At 46.9% G+C, this 24,715-nt stretch overlaps 1 protein-coding gene across 1 annotated transcript in view; it reads right to left on the bottom strand.

The window, feature by feature from the left end:
- Positions 1-24,715, bottom strand: part of LOC139392640 (plexin-B2-like) — a 186,765-nt gene that overhangs the window by 40,186 nt on the left and 121,864 nt on the right. Inside the window, exons 2-13 of the mRNA XM_071140762.1 lie at positions 16,064-16,569; positions 15,565-15,729; positions 15,136-15,390; positions 14,419-14,616; positions 13,986-14,165; positions 7,743-7,877; positions 7,512-7,612; positions 5,984-6,110; positions 5,286-5,442; positions 4,933-5,044; positions 1,974-2,085; positions 442-543 (exon numbers count right to left, since the gene is read on the bottom strand). Coding sequence (XP_070996863.1) covers positions 442-543; positions 1,974-2,085; positions 4,933-5,044; positions 5,286-5,442; positions 5,984-6,110; positions 7,512-7,612; positions 7,743-7,877; positions 13,986-14,165; positions 14,419-14,616; positions 15,136-15,390; positions 15,565-15,729; positions 16,064-16,567 — 2,148 coding nt within the window. The 5' untranslated portion in view covers positions 16,568-16,569. The remainder of the gene's footprint in view (positions 1-441; positions 544-1,973; positions 2,086-4,932; positions 5,045-5,285; positions 5,443-5,983; positions 6,111-7,511; positions 7,613-7,742; positions 7,878-13,985; positions 14,166-14,418; positions 14,617-15,135; positions 15,391-15,564; positions 15,730-16,063; positions 16,570-24,715) is intronic.

The raw sequence follows: 24,715 nt of genomic DNA, 5'->3' as shown, positions 1-24,715 counted from the left end.
CCGTGAACCCAAAATGGCACCCTATTCCCTACAGTAAACCCAAACTGGCACCCTATTCCCTACAGTAAACCCAAACTGGCACCCTAGTCCCTACAGTAAACCCAAAATGGCACCCTACTCCCTACAGTGAACCCAAAATGGCATCCTGCTCCCTACAGTGAACCCAAAATGGCACCATATTCCCTACAGTAAACCCAAACTGGCACCATATTCCCTACAGTGAACCCAAAATGGCACCCTATTTCCTACAGTGAACCCAAACTGGCACCATATTCCCTACAGAAAACCCAAAATGGCACCCTATTCCCTATATCGTGCACTCAAATGGCACCCTATTCCCTAAGTAGTGCACTCAAATGGCACCCTATTCCCTAAGTAGTGCACTGTATAGGCAATATGGCGTAATTTGGGACGCAAGCCTAAGAGCTGTGTCTATCTCACCTTGTAAATGTCCAGGTTCTTCCCTTGGAAGCTGATGGGGATGAGGTAGCCTACAGGGATGAGATGAGGGTCTGGGTTCTCAAACTGAGGACAGCTATCAGCCTGGAGGGAGAACAGAAGGTAGCTGGTTTAATCAGACAGAGAGAGAGAGAGACAGAGAGAGAGACAGAGAGAGAGACAGAGAGAGAGAGAGACAGAGAGAGAGAGAGACAGAGAGAGAGAGAGACAGAGAGAGAGACAGAGAGAGAGAGACAGAGAGAGAGAGACAGAGAGAGAGAGACAGAGAGAGAGAGACAGAGAGAGAGAGACAGAGAGAGAGAGACAGAGAGAGAGAGACAGAGAGAGAGAGACAGAGAGAGAGAGAGACAGAGAGAGAGAGACAGAGAGAGAGAGACAGAGAGAGAGAGACAGAGAGAGAGAGACAGAGAGAGAGAGACAGAGAGAGAGAGACAGAGAGAGAGAGACAGAGAGAGAGACAGAGAGAGAGACAGAGAGAGAGAGACAGGCAGACAGACAGGCAGACATACAGGCAGACAGACAGGCAGACAGACAGGCAGACAGGCAGACAGGCAGACAGGCAGACAGGCAGACAGGCAGACAGACAGACAGGCAGACAGACAGGCAGACAGACAGGCAGACAGACAGGCAGACAGACAGGCAGACAGACAGGCAGACATACAGCCAGGCAGACAAACAGGCAGACAGGCGTTACAGCCAGACAGACATACAGACAGACATACAGGCAAACAGACAGACATACAGGCAAACAGCCAGACATACAGGCAGACATACAGGCAGACAGACATACAGGCAGACAGACATACAGGCAGACATACAGGCAGACATACAGGCAGGCAGACATACAGGCAGATATACAGCCAGACATATAGGCAGACAGACATACAGGCAGGCAGACATACAGGCAGACAGACATACAGGCAGACAGACATACAGGCAGACAGACATACAGGCAGACAGACATACAGGCAGACAGACATACAGGCAGACAGGCAGAGAGACATAGAGACATACATACAGACATGCATACAGGCAGGCAGGCAGACATACAGGCAGACAGACATACAGGCAGACATACAGACATACAGACAGGCAGACAGACATACAGGCAGACAGACAGGCAGACAGACAGACAAACATACAGGCAGACAGACAGACATACAGGCAGACAGACAGACATACAGACAGACATACAGGCAGACAGACATACAGGCAGACAGACATACAGGCAGACAGACATACAGGCAGACAGACATACAGGCAGACAGGCGGAGCTTGCCAGTTGCCACCTATAAGCCAGAAAGTTGGTAACAGATACAAGCTGGCTCAGAGACAATAGCTCTTCATCAATTAATCTTCCTTCACTTCCTCACGTCCTCTCTTCTGGCCTGCTTTTCAAAAGGTATTGGACCTTCTTCTTGAGGAGGCGGGGAGAGAGGACACAAGGAGTTGTGGAAAGACAAAAGGAGATTGAGCCAAACTGTGTAGTTCACTGAGACAGGGCTTCCTCCTACTTGTTGGGCTTTGACGATGTGAGCTCCATCTACAGAGACATCTCTGTCACTGCAGGTGTGGTCCTGGGCATTCCACTGGCACTGCCACTCACTGGTCACACATGCTATACACCTGGGGACAATCAACCAATAGAAGGAAGAGATAAGGAATCAGAGTTTATATAGCCAATGAGAACAGAAAGGTGTTCGGTGTAAAATGACTGAACAGAATAACAGTCAGAAAAGCGTCATTAACAGGTTGTCTCCATAAAGCAGTGGTCACCCACGGGTCCATCTTCAAGGCATTCCTAGTCGATCACCTTGCACTCCTATTGGTCTTACAGTTCTGCTGGGTAGGCAAAGTGTTCCAACCATTTCATTTGTCTGAAGGGACAAACTCCACGACCAGAGAAAGACAAACAGTTGCTGTTTTTATGAGTGAGTTCTTTAAGCTTTTATTCAGTACTGTCAACACTGTTTTTATGTAACACTTTTACAAAACATAAATATGCTTCTCCCTACTTCCACTCGTGCTGAGTAGCCGTGTATCAACAGGCCTGCTGTTTAATTATCAGCAGCTCGTCACGTCTATTTCAATATCCAGGAATATTTCACTTTTCTGGTCATAGGCACATCATGAATTAGAGCATAAGGCAGAAATAATGTGGTGCGACTTGAGTTTGGCCATCAGGTGGAAGACGGTGTCCCCTCTCTATTGGTCAGCCTCACCGGAGGAAAGGAGATAGTCCCTGCTATGAGAGGTGGACCCTCTCTATTGGTCAGCCTCACCGGAGGAAAGGAGAAAGCAGGGACTATGAGAGGTGGACCCTCTCTATTGGTCAGCCTCACCGGAGGAAAGGAGAAAGCAGGGACTATGAGAGGTGGACCCTCTCTATTGGTCAGCCTCACCGGAGGAAAGAAGAAAGCAGGGTCTATGAGAGGTGGACCCTCTCTATTGGTCAGCCTCACCGGAGGAAAGGAGAGAGCAGGGACTATGAGAGGTGGACCCTCTCTATTGGTCAGCCTCACCGGAGGAAATGAGAAAGCAGGGTCTATGAGAGGTGGACCCTCTCTATTGGTCAGCCTCACCGGAGGAAAGGAGAAAGCAGGGACTATGAGAGGTGGACCCTCTCTATTGGTCAGCCTCACCGGAGGAAAGGAGAAAGCAGGGTCTATGAGAGGTGGACCCTCTCTATTGGTCAGCCTCACCGGAGGAAAGGAGAAAGCAGGGTCTATGAGAGGTGGACCCTCTCTATTGGTCAGCCTCACCGGAGGAAAGGAGAAAGCAGGGACTATGAGAGGTGGACCCTCTCTATTGGTCAGCCTCACCGGAGGAAAGGAGAAAGCAGGGACTATGAGAGGTGGACCCTCTCTATTGGTCAGCCTCACCGGAGGAAAGGAGAAAGCAGGGACTATGAGAGGTGGACCCTCTCTATTGGTCAGCCTCACCAGAGGAAAGGAGAAAGCAGGGACTATGAGAGGTGGACCCTCTCTATTGGTCAGCCTCACCGGAGGAAAGGAGAAAGCAGGGACTATGAGAGGTGGACCCTCTCTATTGGTCAGCCTCACCGGAGGAAAGGAGAGAGCAGGGACTATGAGAGGTGGACCCTCTCTATTGGTCAGCCTCACCGGAGGAAAGGAGAAAGCAGGGACTATGAGAGGTGGACCCTCTCTATTGGTCAGCCTCACCGGAGGAAAGGAGAAAGCAGGGACTATGAGAGGTGGACCCTCTCTATTGGTCAGTCTCACCGGAGGAAAGGAGAAAGCAGGGTCTATGAGAGGTGGACCCTCTCTATTGGTCAGCCTCACCGGAGGAAAGGAAAAAGCAGGGACTATGAGAGGTGGACCCTCTCTATTGGTCAGCCTCACCAGAGGAAAGGAGAAAGCAGGGACTATGAGAGGTGTCCCCTCTCTATTGGTCAGCCTCACCGGAGGAAAGGAGAAAGCAGGGTCTATGAGAGGTGGACCCTCTCTATTGGTCGGCCTCACCGGAGGAAAGGAGAAAGCAGGGACTATGAGAGGTGTCCCCTCTCTATTGGTCAGCCTCACCAGAGGAAAGGAGAAAGCAGGGTCTATGAGAGGTGGACCCTCTCTATTGGTCAGCCTCACCGGAGGAAAGGAGAGAGCAGGGACTATGAGAGGTGTCCCCTCTCTATTGGTCAGCCTCACCGGAGGAAAGGAGAAAGCAGGGTCTATGAGAGGTGGACCCTCTCTATTGGTCAGCCTCACCGGAGGAAAGGAGAAAGCAGGGTCTATGAGAGGTGGACCCTCTCTATTGGTCAGCCTCACCGGAGGAAAGGAGAAAGCAGGGACTATGAGAGGTGGACCCTCTCTATTGGTCAGCCTCACCGGAGGAAAGGAGAAAGCAGGGACTATGAGAGGTGGACCCTCTCTATTGGTCAGCCTCACCAGAGGAAAGGAGAAAGCAGGGACTATGAGAGGTGGACCCTCTCTATTGGTCAGCCTCACCGGAGGAAAGGAGAAAGCAGGGACTATGAGAGGTGGACCCTCTCTATTGGTCGGCCTCACCGGAGGAAAGGAGAAAGCAGGGTCTATGAGAGGTGGACCCTCTCTATTGGTCGGCCTCACCAGAGGAAAGGAGAAAGCAGGGACTGGACGCTCCGCTGCGCTCTCCCTCCGCTGAGACTGACCATCAGTCCAGTAAAATAAAAAAGATAATTATTTCAATTTATGCTCAGCAGAGCCTCGCAAATGATACAACTGATCTATTATGTTATCAAAGCTCGAGTTTTGAAATATAACATGGTCTGAGAAGAACAATAGTCAGGAAGGCATAAAGCCAATATGTTGTGATAATGTAATAGACCTACACAACAGTTTTTATTAGGTTACTGTTGTATAGGCTTACATTATTAAGTCCTGTTTATAAAGAATATCTGAGTGGTCGATCTCGGCTTGGAAAGTGATCTTGCCTCAGAAAAGGTTGGTGACCAATAAGGGTTTTACTGGGGACACTTACGGCGTGTTCCTGGACTTCCTGCCGGTGGCGGCACAGTTGTAGAACTTGTATTCACTGGACGTCACCTCGATGCCGTCGTTGACCAGGATCTTCACCTGCACAGTCACAAAGTCTGAACGCAATACGACAGAATGTCAGTTACCACAGTCCACTGCTCTGAGAAGAAATATTACCCTGGTCACCTGACTGGTTCTGTACTGAATAAAACACATCGTTGCCTTGTTCGGCAAGACAAAGACAAGTTAGTTAAAGAAACAGACTGATATCTCCAGGCTTAAAAACAGTATACAGGACCCATCTACCACCCAAGGAGCTAAGGACCGGGGTTAGGACCAGTATTCAGGAGAACTCACCCTGCTTGTCAGGTGTAGAGGGGATGTTCACAGGGTCAGGGAGGGCACAGATCACCTTCTGGTCCATCACCACAGCTTCACTAGTGTCCGAACCAAACCTGCACTTGATAATGTCAGAAGGGCCGATCTTGGGGAGGGAGGGGATGTAGATTTCAACCTGGACAGGACAGAAACAGAGGTTTTTGAGGAGTGTGAGAGAGAGACAGAAACCAAGAGTGAGAGAGAAACAAGATAATAAACTTCCTCTTGAATACAAAGAGGTCCATTGAGGAAATGCAATTATGTTTCAAGTCACAGAAATGGTTATGTGACAAAAACTCAAGTTCCTGGAGAGAATTGAGATGAAATGAAGTGAAATAAAGGAAGTGACTGATATTCAGGTCTACAGTTTAAAATGTACACAGTTCATTAATCCAGAACTGACCCAGAAAACTAATTTCTGTCTGTGTGTGTGTGTGTGTGTGTGTGTGTGTGTGTGTGTGTGTGTGTGTGTGTGTGTGTGTGTGTGTGCGTGCGTGTGCGTGTGTGTGTGAGTGAGTGAGTGAAATGCACTGGAAGGGAGCAGAGCTTAAAGGAATTGACTAGAGTTAAACTCAGGATGAATGAATTCAGAATGAAGGGATGAGGGATCTTTCACACTGGAGAAGACAGCTGCCAATGACAGGGAACGTAGACATGTACACTCAACCACTCAGTACCTGCTCGGTCTTCCTACAGCTGAGGTTGGGTGGGTTAAAGGCCTGGATCTGAACACACTGCTGGTTGGGGCTCCACAGCCATGTGTTGTCATCCTCAGCCCTGGGACAGTCTCCCTTCCTGGTACACCTGGAGGAGAAGAGACCAGTCACACTCTGGACTACAGCTAACCCTGGACTACAGCTAACCCTGGCCTACAGCTAACCAGGAGTCTGGACTCCAGCTAACCAGGAGTCTGGACTCCAGCTAACCAGGATTCTGGACTCCAGCTAACCAGGAGTCTGGACTACAGCTAACCAGGAGTCTGGACTACAGCTAACCAGGAGTCTGTACCTGTATCCAGGCCCAGTTCCTCACTGATAGGAGCTCAAGAGAGAAAATAGACCTGGACCATCTATAACAGGATAAATCAGTACTAAGCTCATAAGACATTTATATGTTACATTGTATTATTCATTGAAAAGATCAATGAGCAGCAGGAAATATTGCAGCTATAATCAATGTTCCCCCAAAGAATTGTCACTGAGCAAATTTCAAGTCTGTTGACTTCCAGCGCGCGTTACTGTGAACACTGAGGCTGTACCTGCTTTAAGTTACAGTTTTAAACAGTGACTATGTAGGCTACTGTGGCTATTTGATCATAATGTAGGCCTACCAGAGTGGCCTACCATCAAAAACATGGAGAACATTCATTGAACACCACACATTTTAACATGGAAATAGCTGTTCTATCATTCAGCCAACAGTAGCAGCCAATGTGTGGTGTTCAATGTAGGTCTACATTCCATGAGACTTCTGAAAAAACATACAGGGCTTGACATGAACCTGTTCATCCACTTGTCCTTCAGACAAGGAGGGGACTGAAAATGTTGTGTTGATGCGAAAAGCACTTTTCTAAATAAAATGCATTATTATTCCCATACCATTATTACAGAGTATCAGACAAATTACGCTACCCTCTGCCTATTGGCTACTTGGCTTATTCAAGCCTGTCTCAAAATACAACACTGCCCCTTTAAGACAAAAAAAAATTGAATCTGGACTACAGCTAACCAGGAGTCTGGTCTCATGGCTTTTCAAAGATGGCTAGAAATGTACAGGTTGTGTGCTCCTGTAGGAAGCAATCCCTCCCCTATCGTCCCCTATCGTTGACTACAAATGACCTATAACTGGGATAATAACTCACTAACTAGCAAAGGACATGAACAAATGTACCACATGTGGCTACATGCAGCTCTGATTGGTTAAGGTGCACCGGTCTGTGTAGAGTACAGCTCAGCCGTGCCTGTCCATGCAATACAATCCGACACCGTGCGTTCTGCCTCGGTATGTTGCATTGAAAGCGTGGATTCAATCACAATTCCCACAGTAAAGGGAAACATTGATAGTGTTAACTAAAAGTCTAGAAAGTTGAGTGAAGTTGAATCTAGTGCTTCTCTGCGCCGGGCTGGTATTTCTTCTTCGCGACAGTCCGAGAGGAGCTGCACCCTGCTTAGAGGGAACATTGGCTATAACTGGGACTGTACTCACTTGCCCTGCAGCACACACCAGCCACAGTAGGGGTCTTTCTGTGCCACACAGGACTGGCAGTCTGTCTTCAGGTGGCACGCCTGCACTGGCACCTTGGTGATCTATGAGCAAAACAAAAACGTCTGATTCAAACATGGCTTTGATACGGTACTAACCTAAATGCATGGAACGCCTCACACTGATGAAAATCTATGCTATGGAATAAAGTTCCACGTTAAGATCACGGCTCACCTTCTTCTCTGTGGTGATGTAGAGGTGTGTGAGGCTGGTGTCAAACAGCAGGTTCTTGTTGACCTTGTCCCCGGTGTTCTCCCCAGGGGCGCGGCCGTACACCTCTGGACTGGTCGACAGGTGCAGCTTCAACACCTACGTTGCACGAGCAGAGAGAAGACAGAGAAGGCGGCCGGGTCGATGCAGAAGACGTTAGTCAACTATTAAGGAAAATACATTCAACTCAGAGCAGCCTATTGAATAACATTCCAGCAGGACGAGGTTCTGTCCAGCAGACGCTCTTATGTAGAGCAGCCTATTGAATAACATTCCAGCAGGACGAGTTTCTGTCCAGCAGACGCTCTTATGTAGAGCAGCCTATTGAATAACATTCCAGCAGGACGAGGTTCTGTCCAGCAGACGCTCTTATGTAGAGCAGCCTATTGAATAACATTCCAGCAGGACGAGGTTCTGTCCAGCAGACGCTCTTATGTAGAGCAGCCTATTGAATAACATTCCAGCAGGACGAGGTTCTGTCCAGCAGACGCTCTTATGTAGAGCAGCCTATTGAATAACATTCCAGCAGGACGAGTTTCTGTCCAGCAGACGCTCTTATGTAGAGCAGCCTATTGAATAACATTCCAGCAGGACGAGGTTCTGTCCAGCAGACGCTCTTATGTAGAGCAGCCTATTGAATAACATTCCAGCAGGACGAGGTTCTGTCCAGCAGACGCTCTTATGTAGAGCAGCCTATTGAATAACATTCCAGCAGGACGAGGTTCTGTCCAGCAGACGCTCTTATGTAGAGCAGCCTATTGAATAACATTCCAGCAGGACGAGTTTCTGTCCAGCAGACGCTCTTATGTAGAGCAGCCTATTGAATAACATTCCAGCAGGACGAGGTTCTGTCCAGCAGACGCTCTTATGTAGAGCAGCCTATTGAATAACATTCCAGCAGGACGAGGTTCTGTCCAGCAGACGCTCTTATGTAGAGCAGCCTATTGAATAACATTCCAGCAGGACGAGGTTCTGTCCAGCAGACGCTCTTATGTAGAGCAGCCTATTGAATAACATTCCAGCAGGACGAGGTTCTGTCCAGCAGACGCTCTTATGTAGAGCAGCCTATTGAATAACATTCCAGCAGGACGAGTTTCTGTTCAGCAGACGCTCTTATGTAGAGCAGCCTATTGAATAACATTCCAGCAGGACGAGGTTCTGTCCAGCAGACGCTCTTATGTAGAGCAGCCTATTGAATAACATTCCAGCAGGACGAGTTTCTGTCCAGCAGACGCTCTTATGCAGAGCAGCTTGTAGTCAGTGCATTTAACTAAGGGAGGTGAGACCAACCACATAGCACAGTCAGTGCATTTAACTAAGGGAGGTGAGACCAACCACATATCACAGTCAGTGCATTTAACTAAGGGAGGTGAGACCAACCACATAGCACAGTCAGTGCATTTAACTAAGGTAGGTGAGACCAACCACATAGCACAGTCAGTGCATTTAACTAAGGGAGGTGAGACCAACCACATATCACAGTCAGTGCATTTAACTAAGGGAGGTGAGACCAACCACATATCACAGTCAGTGCATTTAACTAAGGGAGGTGAGACCAACCACATAGCACAGTCAGTGCATTTAACTAAGGTAGGTGAGACCAACCACATAGCACAGTCAGTGCATTTAACTAAGGTAGGTGAGACCAACCACATAGCACAGTCAGTGCATTTAACTAAGGGAGGTGAGACCAACCACATAGCACAGTCAGTGCATTTAACTAAGGGAGGTGAGACCAACCACATAGCACAGTCAATGCTTTCCTCAAGTAAAAACTTTCTTCCAAAAACAAGCGATTAACAAAACCAGTTACAGTGCTAGTAAGAAAGACTAGTGTGATTGGTAGCTAGCAGTGACAGGTCAATAGTAAGGTGGTAGCTAGCAGTGACAGGTCAACAGTAAGGTGGTAGCTAGTAGTGACAGGTCAACAGTAAGGTGGTAGCTAGCAGTGACAGGTCAACAGTAAGGTGGTAGCTAGCAGTGACAGGTCAACAGTAAGGTGGTAGCTAGCAGTGACAGGTCAACAGTAAGGTGGTAGCTAGTAGTGACAGGTCAACAGTAAGGTGGTAGCTAGCAGTGACAGGTCAATAGTAAGGTGGTAGCTAGCAGTGACAGGTCAACAGTAAGGTGGTAGCTAGTAGTGACAGGTCAAAAGTAAGGTGGTAGCTAGTAGTGACAGGTCAATACTAAGGTGGTAGCTAGCAGTGACAGGTCAATACTAAGGTGGTAGCTAGCAGTGACAGGTCAACAGTAAGGTGGTAGCTAGTAGTGACAGGTCAATACTAAGGTGGTAGCTAGTAGTGACAGGTCAACAGTAAGGTGGTAGCTAGTAGTGACAGGTCAACAGTAAGGTGGTAGCTAGTAGTGACAGGTCAACAGTAAGGTGGTAGCTAGTAGTGACAGGTCAACAGTAAGGTGGTAGCTAGCAGTGACAGGTCAATACTAAGGTGGTAGCTAGCAGTAACAGGTCAACAATAAGGTGGTAGCTAGCAGTGACAGGTCAACAGTAAGGTGTTAGCTAGTAGTGACAGGTTGATAGTAAGGTGGTAGCTAGTAGTGACAGGTCAACAGTAAGGTGGTAGCTAGCAGTGACAGGTCAACAGTAAGGTGGTAGCTAGTAGTGACAGGTCAACAGTAAGGTGGTAGCTAGTAGTGACAGGTCAACAGTAAGGTGGTACCTAGCAGTGACAGGTCAACAGTAATGTGTTAGCTAGTAGTGACAGGTTGATAGTAAGGTGGTAGCTTGTAGTGACAGGTCAACAGTAAGGTGGTAGCTAGTAGTGACAGGTCAACAGTAAGGTGGTAGCTAGTAGTGACAGGTCAACAGTAAGGTGGTAGCTAGCAGTGACAGGTCAACAGTAAGGTGGTAGCTAGTAGTGACAGGTCAACAGTAAGGTGGTACCTAGCAGTGACAGGTCAACAGTAAGGTGTTAGCTAGTAGTGACAGGTTGATAGTAAGGTGGTAGCTAGTAGTGACAGGTCAACAGTAAGGTGGTAGCTAGTAGTGACAGGTCAACAGTAAGGTGGTAGCTAGCAGTGACAGGTCAACAGTAAGGTGGTAGCTAGTAGTGACAGGTCAACAGTAAGGTGGTAGCTAGCAGTGACAGGTCAACAGTAAGGTGGTACCTAGCAGTGACAGGTCAATAGTAAGGTGGTAGCTAGTAGTGACAGGTCAACAGTAAGGTGGTAGCTAGTAGTGACAGGTCAACAGTAAGGTGGTAGCTAGTAGTGACAGGTCAACAGTAAGGTGGTAGCTAGCAGTGACAGATCAACAGTACGGTGGTAGCTAGTAGTGACAGGTCAACAGTAAGGTGGTAGCTAGTAGTGACAGGTCAACAGTAAGGTGGTAGCTAGTAGTGACAGGCCAACAGTAAGGTGGTAGCTAGCAGTGACAGGTTAACAGTAAGGTGGTAGCTAGTAGTGACAGATCAACAGTACGGTGGTAGCTAGTAGTGACAGGTCAACAGTAAGGTGGTAGCTAATAGTGACAGGTCAACAGTAAGGTGGTACCTAGCAGTGACAGGTCAACAGTAAGGTGGTAGCTAGTAGTGACAGGTCAACAGTAAGGTGGTAGCTAGTAGTGACAGGTCAACAGTAAGGTGGTAGCTAGTAGTGACAGGTCAACAGTAAGGTGGTAGCTAGTAGTGACAGGTCAACAGTAAGGTGGTAGCTAGTAGTGACAGGTCAACAGTAAGGTGGTAGCTAGTAGTGACAGGTCAACAGTAAGGTGGTAGCTAGTAGTGACAGGTCAACAGTAAGGTGGTAGCTAGTAGTGACAGGTCAACAGTAAGGTGGTAGGTAGCAGTGACAGTTCAACAGTAAGGTGGTAGCTAGCAGTGACAGGTCAACAGTAAGGTGGTAGCTAGCAGTGACAGGTCAACAGTAAGGTGGTAGCTAGTAGTGACAGGTCAACAGTAAGGTGGTAGCTAGTAGTGACAGGTCAACAGTAAGGTGGTAGCTAGTAGTGACAGGTCAATAGTAAGGTGGTAGCTAGTAGTGACAGGTCAACAGTAAGGTGGTAGCTAGTAGTGACAGGTTAACAGTAAGATGGTAGCTAGCAGTGACAGGTCAACAGTAAGGTGGTAGCTAGTAGTGACAGGTCAACAGTAAGGTGGTAGCTAGCAGTGACAGGTCAACAGTAAGGTGGTACCTAGCAGTGACAGGTCAATAGTAAGGTGGTAGCTAGTAGTGACAGGTCAACAGTAAGGTGGTAGCTAGTAGTGACAGGTCAACAGTAAGGTGGTAGCTAGTAGTGACAGGTCAACAGTAAGGTGGTAGCTAGCAGTGACAGATCAACAGTACGGTGGTAGCTAGTAGTGACAGGTCAACAGTAAGGTGGTAGCTAGTAGTGACAGGTTGATAGTAAGGTGGTAGCTAGTAGTGACAGGTCAACAGTAAGGTGGTAGCTAGTAGTGACAGGTTGATAGTAAGGTGGTAGCTAGTAGTGACAGGTCAACGGTAAGGTGGTAGCTAGTAGTGACAGGTCAACAGTAAGGTGGTAGCTAGCAGTGACAGGTCAACAGTAAGGTGGTAGCTAGTAGTGACAGGTTAACAGTAAGGTGGTAGCTAGTAGTGACAGGTTGATAGTAAGGTGGTAGCTAGAAGTGACAGGTCAACAGTAAGGTGGTACCTAGCAGTGACAGGTCAACAGTAAGGTGGTAGCTAGTAGTGACAGGTCAACAGTAAGGTGGTAGCTAGTAGTGACAGGTCAACAGTAAGATGGTAGCTAGCAGTGACAGGTCAACAGTAAGGTGGTAGCTAGTAGTGACAGGTCAACAGTAAGGTGGTACCTAGCAGTGACAGGTCAACAGTAAGGTGGTAGCTAGCAGTGACAGGTCAACAGTAAGGTGGTAGCTAGTAGTGACAGGTCAACAGTAAGGTGGTAGCTAGTAGTGACAGGTCAACAGTAAGGTGGTAGCTAGTAGTGACAGGTCAACAGTAAGGTGGTAGCTAGTAGTGACAGGTCAACAGTAAGGTGGTAGCTAGCAGTGACAGGTCAACAGTAAGGTGGTAGCTAGCAGTGACAGGTCAACAGTAAGGTGGTAGCTAGCAGTGACAGATAATCTGCAAACCAACGGCTCTTTTTGAACGGCTGTTTTGGGGGAACGTCGAGAACTGAATCTCATCTGTGAAAGAGCTTTTAATGTGTCTCCCTGATTGGCTCCCTGTGACTCCTGCCGTTTGAGCTCTCGACAACCATTATCTGGAATTCAGTTAGAGAAACATTCTCTGAAGATGGTAACTCCTCAACCATTATCTGGAGTTCAGTTAGAGAAACATTCTCTGAAGATGGTAACTCAACCATTATCTGGAGTTCAGTTAGAGAAACATTCTCTGAAGATGGTAACTCCTCAACCATTATCTGGAGTTCAGTTAGAGAAACATTCTCTGAAGATGGTAACTCAACCATTATCTGGAGTTCAGTTAGAGAAACATTCTCTGAAGATGGTAACTCAACCATTATCTGGAGTTTAGTTACAGAAACATTCTCTGAAGATGGTAACTCAACCATTATCTGGAGTTCAGTTAGAGAAACATTCTCTGAAGATGGTAATTCCTCAACCATTATCTGGAGTTCAGTTAGAGAAACATTCTCTGAAGATGGTAACTCCTCAACCATTATCTGGAGTTCAGTTAGAGAAACATTCTCTGAAGATGGTAACTCAACCATTATCTGGAGTTTAGTTACAGAAACATTCTCTGAAGATGGTAACTCCTCAACCATTATCTGGAGTTCAGTTAGAGAAACATTCTCTGAAGATGGTAACTCCTCAACCATTATCTGGAGTTCAGTTAGAGAAACATTCTCTGAAGATGGTAACTCAACCATTATCTGGAGTTTAGTTACAGAAACATTCTCTGAAGATGGTAACTCCTCAACCATTCTCTGGAGTTCAGTTAGATAAACATTCTATGAAGATGGTAACTTAACCATTATCTGCAGTTAGGGTCAGCTGTAGTTTTTGAAATAAACATTGTGGTCCACGCAATTGTTTTTGCAAAGGTGAAAAAAAATGTCACGTAAACTATTGAATTGAACTCATGTCACAATTTGACATAATGGAAGGCAACCCTTTAGGCTTTAGATGTCATATTGTTCATGGTTTTTCATCCATTTGTAAGAATTACTGAACAAAGATCTGTTTGGGAGCCAAAAGACCCGGCTCAACGAAAAGACTTGGAATGTCCATCACTGTTAGCTAGTACCTCTCCTAAAGTAGTCCCCAGGAAGGCAACGGCGTGCTCCGTTTCCACAGCGACGGCCACAGCGGTCATCAGGCCCTTCTTGATGAAAACGGGGTCGGTTGCCAGGGCGAACTCTGCCCTGCTGGCCAGCGGGGAGGGCAGGAACTCAGCACCACACTTTTGATTGGTCACCATGCCCTTCTGAAGAGGGAAGGAATCAATGTCAGATACATTATCTCACTAGTAGGTAGAAGTGATGATAATGTAGCAGTTAATACATTATATCTACATCCTCTTGTAAATGTCATTGTAGAAGAGCAACGACCATAACGTCAAGGTAAACTAGAAAACCATAAATTGCTTCAAAACTGACAGCACGTACATTCTCGCTCCTCATACCAGAGGACATACAGTACGACTGCCCTTGACTGGAGGGGCTGGTAAGGCTACAAACCTCATTTTCAATTTTACACAGCTCGTCTGACTTGGAGGAGTACGGTGAGTAGACAGCAGACTTGTTGTTTATTTGTCCCTTGGTGCTGTAGCAGGCTCCTATGATCTCCACCAGTCTCTGGTTGATGGCCCTCAGTGGGTACATACACACTGCCGAGCTGGAGCTGTCGTCGTCCGAGCTGAACACCACAAACACAACCTGACAGGAAAACACCAGTCAGTCACTGTTCTTACCTCACTGGTTCTTACCTCACTGGTTCTTAACTCACTGGTTCTTAACTCACTGGTTCTTAACTCACTGTTCCTACCTCACTGTTCCTACCTCACTGTTCCTACCTCACTGCTCCTACCTCACTGCTCCTACCTCACTGCTCCTACCTCACTGCTCCTACCTCACTGTTCCTAACTCACTGTTCCTACCTCACTGTTCCTACCTCACTGTTCCTAACTCACTGTTCCTAACTCACTGTTCCTACCTCACTGTTCCTACCTCACTGTTCCTACCTCACTGTTCTCACGGTTCAGACTTGCCTCCTTAAGTAAAGGTGAAATGCCGCTTTATCTGTCCAAACTAATTTGTGGGATTCAATCTTATTCAAACAACTATTTGTCCCCTTAGGGCAATTCTATTAGGGGTTTTATCATTGAATTGGGGTATAGAATTGAACTGGTTAGTGGATTAAGTTTAAATTGTTAGAGGGGGGAAATAAATAGATACCTTATCCTGGGCTCCAACCGGTCCGTACCAGCCAGAGGAGCTCATATTCTTGGCCAGGGCTTCTCCTGGGAGGGTCACGTAGGCTGCCTGAACCTTGTTGTACTTGTTCCCCGCGCTGCAGTTCAGCTGGAGCTCTGTGTACGAGTAGTAGTTGTGGTCGTTCTCACACATCCTGGAGATGAAGGTGAAGTTCTTGGTTCCTGAATCCTGGGCGCCCAGGGTTCTGGAGAACAGGAAGTAGACAAAGCCCTCGTCCTGGAAGACGAGAGATGGAAATAGAGGAGAGAGAAAGAGTGAGATAGAAGAGAATGAGTTCCATGAATCATTCTTCATCTTTCAGTCTCTTTGTAAAGTTGTATTCACAGACAGGCCCTGAGGGGATGTTTCACACTGCTGTGTGTGTAAAAGGATTGTCTCTGTCTCTCTCACCTTGAAGACGTGTCTGAAGTCATGGAGGTAGCGCAGCGTGAAGGGGTTGGACTGGACGGCCGAGGCCTCAATGATGCTTTCGAACAACACCCAGTCACTGTGGACCTGGAGGATACGGGTGCTGATCAGCTTGGTGCTGTCATGGCTGCCGTAGCCCTTAGCCACCTGAAGAGAACAGAGAGGGGCAAATACAAGTTACCATGGTGACCAGGAAGTAAATACAACATAGTTCAGCTTGGTGCAGTCGTGGCTGACATAACCTCTACACACCTAGGACGAGACCGAGGGAACAGAACATGGGAAATTCTATTATCTAGTACATTTACAATTTTAAATCCCAATACAACATCAGCATTGCGATTGCAACACCAGGATAGTGGGTTTAATTCCTGGGTCCACCCAATACGTAAAACATTTATACAAGTCGCTTTGAATAAAAGTGTCTGCTAAATGACATTATTATTACTGTGATATATCACGGAGCGGTTCGTCCACCTACCAGGAAGACGGTGAAGTTCCCCTTGTCCTTGTTGAAGTAGTAAGACATGACCCCTACTACCGACACACTCTCCTCAGCACTGGCCACGTATGACTTCTCTCCTTTCGTATCGCTGAAGTACAGCAGCTGCTCCACATTAGACAGGTTCCTCAGAGAACAGATTCCTCTGTACAGACTCCCACACACTATCAAGGTGTCTTTGGATGGATGGATGAGGAGCAGTTTGTTATGGTTGTCTGTCTCCACTGCTTCCTCACAGGAAGTCACGGGCGGGGTACACTGGCGGTTGTCCAGTTCGGGTCCTGTTCTGGTGTGTGCCTCGGGGTGCAGGGATTGGTCCAGTTGGTAGAGGGCATTGACCGTGCCCACGTACAGCCGGCTGGTGATTGGGTCCTGGACTACGTTGTTGATGAGGGTGTCGGAGGTGAACTCGTCGTAGGCGGAGCCGAGGAGGGAGAGAGACGACGTCGCCAAGATGGCAGCCAGGACCCACCGCCACGCCATCTCTGGAGGAGAGGAAGAGAAAAATTATTCTGTTACTCTTTATGTCTCTTTGTAACTTGGTAAAGAAAGAAAGAGAGCGAGAGGGGGAGAAGAGAGAGATAGAAGAGGAAGGAAGAAGTGAGAGGGGGAGAAGAGAGAGATAGAAGAAGAGGAAGGAAGGAGTGAGAGGGGGAGAAGAGAGAGATAGAAGAAGAGGAAGGAAGGAGTGAGAGGGGGAGAAGAGAGAGATAGAAGAAGAGGAAGGAAGGAGTGAGAGGGGGAGAAGAGAGAGATAGAAGAAGAGGAAGGAAGGAGTGAGAGGGGGAGAAGAGAGAGATAGAAGAAGAGGAAGGAAGGAGTGAGAGGGGGAGAAGAGAGAGATAGAAGAAGAGGAAGGAAGGAGTGAGAGGGGGAGAAGAGAGAGATAGAAGAAGAGGAAGGAAGGAGTGAGAGGGGGAGAAGAGAGAGATAGAAGAAGAGGAAGGAAGGAGTGAGAGGGGGAGAAGAGAGAGATAGAAGAAGAGGAAGGAAGGAGTGAGAGGGGGAGAAGAGAGAGATAGAAGAAGAGGAAGGAAGGAGTGAGAGGGGGAGAAGAGAGAGATAGAAGAAGAGGAAGGAAGGAGTGAGAGGGGGAGAAGAGAGATAGAAGAAGAGGAAGGAAGGAGTGAGAGGGGGAGAAGAGAGAGATAGAAGAAGAGGAAGGAAGGAGTGAGAGGGGGAGAAGAGAGAGATAGAAGAAGAGGAAGGAAGGAGTGAGAGGGGGAGAAGAGAGAGATAGAAGAAGAGGAAGGAAGGAGTGAGAGGGGGAGAAGAGAGAGATAGAAGAAGAGGAAGGAAGGAGTGAGAGGGGGAGAAGAGAGAGATAGAAGAAGAGGAAGGAAGGAGTGAGAGGGGGAGAAGAGAGAGAGAAATATACAGATAAGGGGAAAATATATAATTAGTTCCTAATCTTAATCATTCCATTCTATTAGTCTTTCTGTGGCTTTGTAACTTAGTCATCACAGACAGGCCTGAGGGGACGTTTCAACAGCTAATAAGACATGAAATAAACATGAAGACATTAAGGTTAACAACGTTTAATAACATCCTCAGAATTATTTTTTATATTTTTTAGCACTAAGTTATTCAGTTCTACTTCAGCGTTCCTACCTTCCATTATTTCATTATTATTCATCCTCATCCTTCCCACTAAATATAAAGGAGGGAAAATCAATTCACCCGCTCCCCAAACTCCCCTCAGATGTTGAGATGTGGATCAGTGAATTTGACACGGCCGATAAAACAAGTTGTTTTTTTTTCAAAAGAAAGAAGCGTTTGCAGCATTCGCTTTGCAGGCAAACTCCTCTTCTCTCCTCCCCTCATCCTTTCATCCCTGCCTACAGGTTTTCGGTAGTCAAACTCTCCTCGAATCAAAGGGATTCGAGGAGAGGTTGAGAAGAGTGGCACAGTGCCAAGGTAACAAAGGTGTCCTGTTGCATTACGGGTACGCCATCAGCATGGGGGCAGAGAAGCTCCTCTTTGCAAAAACTCACAACGATTCACAAACTTTTTTCCAAAACTTTTGGGTGGGTTGTTGTGAGACCCAACCAAATACTTTGTCTGTGACCCAAAGGGAACACTTTCCGACACATTCCTTCTGACCCAGAGAACAAAGCAACATCCTCAGTAGAAACCTGGTAAATGAAGTGTTAAAAATCAGACCACAACACCATGATCTCTGGGAGGGGTGCGTCACTTGAGTGGGTTGAGTCACTGATGCGATCTTCCTGTCTGGGTTGGCGCCCCCCCCCTTGGGTTGTGCCGTGGCGGAGATCTTTGTGGGCTATACTCGGCCTTGTCTCAGGATGGTAAGTTGGTGGTTGAAGATATCCCTCTAGTGGTGTGGGGGCTGTGCTTAGGCAAAGTGGGTGGGGTTATATCCTTCCTGTTTGGCCCTGTCCGGGGGTGTCCTCAGATGGGGCCACAGTGTCTCCTGACCCCTCCTGTCTCAGCCTCCAGTATTTATACTGTAGTAGTTTATGTGTCGGGGGGCTAGGGTCAGTTTGTTATATCTGGACTACTTCTCCTGTCCTATTCGGTGTCCTGTGTGAATTTAAGTGTGCTCTCTCTAATTCTCTTTTTCTCTCTCTCTCTTGGAGGACCTGAGCCCTAGGACCATGCCTCAGGACTACCTGACATGACGACTCCTTGCTGTCCCCAGTCCACCTGGCCGTGCTGCTGCTCCAGTTTCAACTGTTCTGCCTTATTATTATTGGACCATGCTGGTCATTTATGAACATTTGAACATCTTGGCCATGTTCTGTTATAATCTCCACCCGGCACAGCCAGAAGAGGACTGGCCACCCCACATAGCCTGGTTCCTCTCTAGGTTTCTTCCTAGGTTTTGGCCTTTCTAGAGAGTTTTTCCTAGCCACCGTGCTTCTACACCTGCATTGCTTGCTGTTTGGGGTTCTAGGCTGGGTTTCTGTACAGCACTTTGAGATATCAGCTGATGTACGAAGGGCTATATAAATACATTTGATTTGATTTGTAGCTTCTCTATGAGCACTTTGACCTTTACCTGGTTCATAAACCAGAAAAAAAAGACATACCTGGGATCAGGCTAAGACATACCTGGGATCAGGCTAAGACAGCTCTGGGACCAGGCTAAGACAGATCTGGGACCAGGCTAAGACATACCTGGGACCAGGCTAAGACATACCTGGGACCAGGCTAAGACATACCTGGGACCAGGCTAAGACATATGTGTACCATGTGTATGTGACCATTAACATCTGCTAACCCTGTGTATGTGACCAATAACATCTGCTCACCATGTGTATGTGACCATTAACATCTGCTCACCATGTGTATGTGACCATTAACATCTGCTCACCATGTGTATGTGACCATTAACATCTGCTCACCATGTGTATGTGACCATTAACATCTGCTCACCATGTGTATGTGACCATTAACATCTGCTCACCATGTGTATGTGACCATTAACATCTGCTCACCATGTGTATGTGACCATTAACATCTGCTCACCATGTGTATGTGACCATTAACATCTGCTCACCATGTGTATGTGACCATTAACATCTGCTCACCATGTGTATGTGACCATTAACATCTGCTCACCATGTGTATGTGACCATTAACATCTGCTCACCCTGTGTATGTGACCATTAACATCTGCTCACCATGTGTATGTGACCATTAACATCTGCTCACCATGTGTATGTGACCATTAACATCTGCTCACCATGTGTATGTGACCATTAACATCTGCTCACCATGTGTATGTGACCATTAACATCTGCTCACCCTGTGTATGTGACCATTAACATCTGCTCACCCTGTGTATGTGACCATTAACATCTGCTCACCCTGTGTATGTGACCATTAACATCTGCTCACCCTGTGTATGTGACCATTAACATCTGCTCACCCTGTGTATGTGACCATTAACATCTGCTCACCATGTGTATGTGACCATTAACATCTGCTCACCATGTGTATGTGACCATTAACATCTGCTCACCATGTGTATGTGGCCATTAACATCTGCTCACCATGTGTATGTGACCATTAACATCTGCTCACCATGTGTATGTGACCATTAACATCTGCTCACCATGTGTATGTGACCATTAACATCTGCTCACCATGTGTATGTGACCATTAACATCTGCTCACCATGTGTATGTGACCATTAACATCTGCTCACCATGTGTATGTGACCATTAACATCTGCTCACCATGTGTATGTGACCATTAACATCTGCTAACCATGTGTATGTGACCATTAACATCTGCTCACCATGTGTATGTGACCAATAACATTTGATTTGATGGCTCCTCCCCAGGCACTGATGCAAACCAGCCATGAAGACATTTGCAATATACCAACACTGCCTGCCTTAAGTTCTCTCTCAGGGGATTAGGTAAAAGGCACAACTGATGTTCTGCCAGTACCAGCCCAACAGGAACAGCTCAACAGAGAAACACAATGTTCTGTTCTACTCCTCTGTTCCACTGTCTTCTGTCCTGTTCCACTGTCCTGTTCTCCTCTCTTCTGTTCTGTATTAGTAAGACAGTGTGTTCTTGCCCAAGGCAACCCAGATATGACTTCAGTCCGTTCCTGAAATACCTCTGTGGGAACAACGTGATTATATCTCAGTGAGTTCTGGGGCTTGTTAGGACACTTAAGCCCATGAGGAGAACTGACTTAAGGTCAGTTGGTATTTTTCCTCCTAACAGAAGTTAAGGAAGCTAAGCTGATTTTGGACCTGTGACAAAGGGCAACTTCTACGTGGATCAAACAGACACACAGCATAACAGCTCTGACTCAGTCTTGAAGGCTTTTGAAGAAAACAAACAGTCCTAAAAGCTCTATACATGGTGTTAGAGCTCAGACCACCACAATGATGATGATGATGGTCTACAGTATTAATCAGTGCATAACAATGTTTCATGAGGACAGAACAGAGGGACAGAGTGAGAATCAACACAAACTGGGACTCAGGCTCTGCCCTCCAGTCTACTCACAAAAGCCCAAGTGAAGTAAGCTCTCTGAGAAACCATTATGAGGGACATAGTCGAGCTAGACACCACAGTGGCAGCTCTCACTGGGTCTTTGTTATGATGAAATAGTAGAGCTAGACACCACAGTGGCAGATCTCACTGGGTCTTTGTTATGATGAAATAGTAGAGCTAGACACCACAGTGGCAGCTCTCACTGGGTCTTTGTTGTGATGAAATAGTAGAGCTAGACACCACAGTGGCAGCTCTCACTGGGTCTTTGTTATGATGAAATAGTAGAGCTAGACACCACAGTGGCAGCTCTCACTGGGTCTTTGTTATGATGAAATAGTAGAGCTAGACACCACAGTGGCAGCTCTCACTGGGTCTTTGTTATGATGAAATAGTAGAGCTAGACACCACAGTGGCAACTCTCACTGGGTCTTTGTTATGATGAAATAGTAGAGCTAGACACCACAGTGGCAGCTCTCACCTGGTCTTTGTTGTGATGAAATAGTAGCGCTAGACACCACAGTGGCAGCTCTCACTGGGTCTTTGTTATGATGAAATAGTAGAGCTAGACACCACAGTTGCAGCTCTCACTGGGTCTTTGTTGTGATGAAATAGTAGAGCTAGACACCACAGTGGCAGCTCTCACTGGGTCTTTGTTATGATGAAATAGTAGAGCTAGACACCACAGTGGCAGCTCTCACTGGGTCTTTGTTATGATGAAATAGTAGAGCTAGACACCACAGTGGCAACTCTCACTGGGTCTTTGTTATGATGAAATAGTAGAGCTAGACACCACAGTTGCAGCTCTCACTGGGTCTTTGTTATGATGAAATAGTAGAGCTAGACACCACAGTGGCAGCTCTCACTGGGTCTTTGTTATGATGAAATAGTAGAGCTAGACACCACAGTGGCAACTCTCACTGGGTCTTTGTTATGATGAAATAGTAGAGCTAGACACCACAGTGGCAACTCTCACTGGGTCTTTGTTATGATGAAATAGTAGAGCTAGACACCACAGTGGCAGCTCTCACTGGGTCTTTGTTATGATGAAATAGTAGAGCTAGACACCACAGTGGCAGCTCTCACCTGGTCTTTGTTATGATGAAATAGTAGAGCTAGACACCACAGTGGCAGCTCTCACTGGGTCTTTGTTATGATGAAATAGTAGAGCTAGACACCACAGTTGCAGCTCTCACTGGGTTTTTGTGATTGTTGGAGTCCAGTTCCAGATTAGAGATGGGTAACTGTCCCATGAACTCCCTGCACCCCCCACCCCCCCCCCCCCCCCACATGTCATCAGCGCTATGTGGGGAGAGGTCTCCTAAGATGCCTGCACAGCATTGCACTGTGTGTGTCACCTGATGGGGCTGCATTAGTTGTTATTGTCAGCACTCAGAGTGTTGTGAGGCGCTGCGTGACGACTGTTACTCATCAGGGTGTGTGTTCCTTCATCAGCACAAGGCTGAACATTTGATTCCTCTTTCACAACTCTGGACAAAACCTTCTCTCTCGGCTGCTTAGCCCACACAACGCCAAAAGAACACACACAGCAGAAATATTTTAGTCATAATATAAGTCATATAAACCATGTGATGTGGTTTCTCATATCGCAATGTGACCGTCTGACTGACTGGGGGTTGGGGAGATTGGGGTTGTGGGTTTCAGAGATTCGGCCTATTGGTTTCTGTGTGTGTGTCTTCAACATACAGTGTGTGTGTGTGTGTGTGTGTGTGTGTAAAAACATGAGCTGGCGCACACCCAGGAAAATGTGTTTGTGTGGAGGTGCTGACTAAAAGGCAAATAAACGATGAACTATCAAAGTAAAGAAAGTTGCAGACTCCATGTATGAACTCCCAGCAGTTTACTGGTATTTACCAACGTTTCAGCATCGCCGTGCCTCTCAAGGTAATGTCACCAACACTTGAACCAGGTTAAGTAGACGAACAGTGTGTTTGGTGCAACCAATGACAATAGTGAGGGGTGAGACTGTATATAAAAATACATTTAAAAAGGTATATGGCACATGAAATATATTATGCTATTGTTATCATATAGAAACATAATGGAATATTTTACATCGAATTAGCATCAACAAACATTATTGTTTAACTCAATTTCACATAATTGTTACGTATTTAATTTCAGATTTGTTACATGTCATATTTTGGTTCAACCTTAATGTATAATGAGCATCATCAACAGGAGGAACATAGTAGGTGTTCGCTAATAAGCTGTAAAAAGAATATCGATTTATAAGATTTGTTCCTAAGAACGGCCTGAGATCAAAGTCAATATTCAGACCAGTAAGGGTCAATGTTTAAAGACAGGATATCCAGTAACCCTCTCTTTGTGGTAGTAGGATCTCCATGTTACTTCCTCTCCTTGGTAGAGCAACATGCTCAATGCCTGTGTATTTGAGGGAGGAGATTGAACGGTTAGCTTCAACAAAGTGAGCTGCTACTGGACAGTCAATGTTCTTACACCCGATTGAGCTGCAGGGTCCAGCTATGCGTTGTTTTAATTGTCTTTCGTTTGTCCTACGTAGGCTTTTCCACATGAACAGGTAATGAGACTGATTACTCCCGGGGTCTTGCATGAGATGATCCCCTAACAGGGATCTTTCAACCTGTATGTGGGTGTCTGAAGAAAGACGTTTTATAGTGCTATTGCACTGTGCTCATGAGCCACGTTTGTCATTCCCATTTGGGTTAGGTGTCAAGAGTGTCTGAGTGGGCTCAGGGGGCATGTCAGATCTCACCAAACTGTCTCCAAGAGTGTCTGAGTGGGCTCAGGGGGCATGTCAGATCTCACCAAACTGTCTCCAAGAGTGTCTGAGTGGGCTCAGGGGGCAGGTCAGATCTCACCAAACTATCTCCAAGAGTGTCTGAGTGGGCTCAGGGGGCAGGTCAGATCTCACTAAACTATCTCCAAGAGTGTCTGAGTGGGCTCAGGGGGCATGTCAGATCTCACCAAACTATCTCCAAGAGTGTCTGAGTGGGCTCAGGGGGCAGGTCAGATCTCACCAAACTATCTCCAAGAGTGTCTGAGTGGGCTCAGGGGGCAGGTCAGATCTCACCAAACTATCTCCAAGAGTGTCTGAGTGGGCTCAGGGGGCAGGTCAGATCTCACCAAACTATCTCCAAGAGTGTCTGAGTGGGCTCAGGGGGCAGGTCAGATCTCACCAAACTATCTCCAAGAGTGTCTGAGTGGGCTCAGGGGGCAGGTCAGATCTCACCAAACTATCTCCAAGAGTGTCTGAGTGGGCTCAGGGGGCAGGTCAGATCTCACCAAACTATCTCCAAGAGTGTCTGAGTGGGCTCAGGGGGCAGGTCAGATCTCACCAAACTATCTCCAAGAGTGTCTGAGTGGGCTCAGGGGGCAGGTCAGATCTCACCAAACTATCTCCAAGAGTGTCTGAGTGGGCTCAGGGGGCAGGTCAGATCTCACCAAACTATCCCCAATATTGCGACCACACTTATAGACCACCAGTGGGGGTTCCTTGAAGAGGTGTGTGATTTTTGTTGTCTGATTGCATAATATGCCAGTGCTTTATCAGGATTGCTTTCATTTTCACTGAACCCTTGGTGTACTTAGTGCAAAAGACGGTTGTGTTGTTTTTCTTCTTTGGTTGAGTTTTTAGTAATTCCTCTC

Source organism: Oncorhynchus clarkii, chromosome 33, assembly GCF_045791955.1.
Source record: "Oncorhynchus clarkii lewisi isolate Uvic-CL-2024 chromosome 33, UVic_Ocla_1.0, whole genome shotgun sequence".
Lineage (NCBI taxonomy): Eukaryota > Metazoa > Chordata > Actinopteri > Salmoniformes > Salmonidae > Oncorhynchus > Oncorhynchus clarkii.
This window is presented reverse-complemented; position numbering and strand designations above follow the sequence as displayed.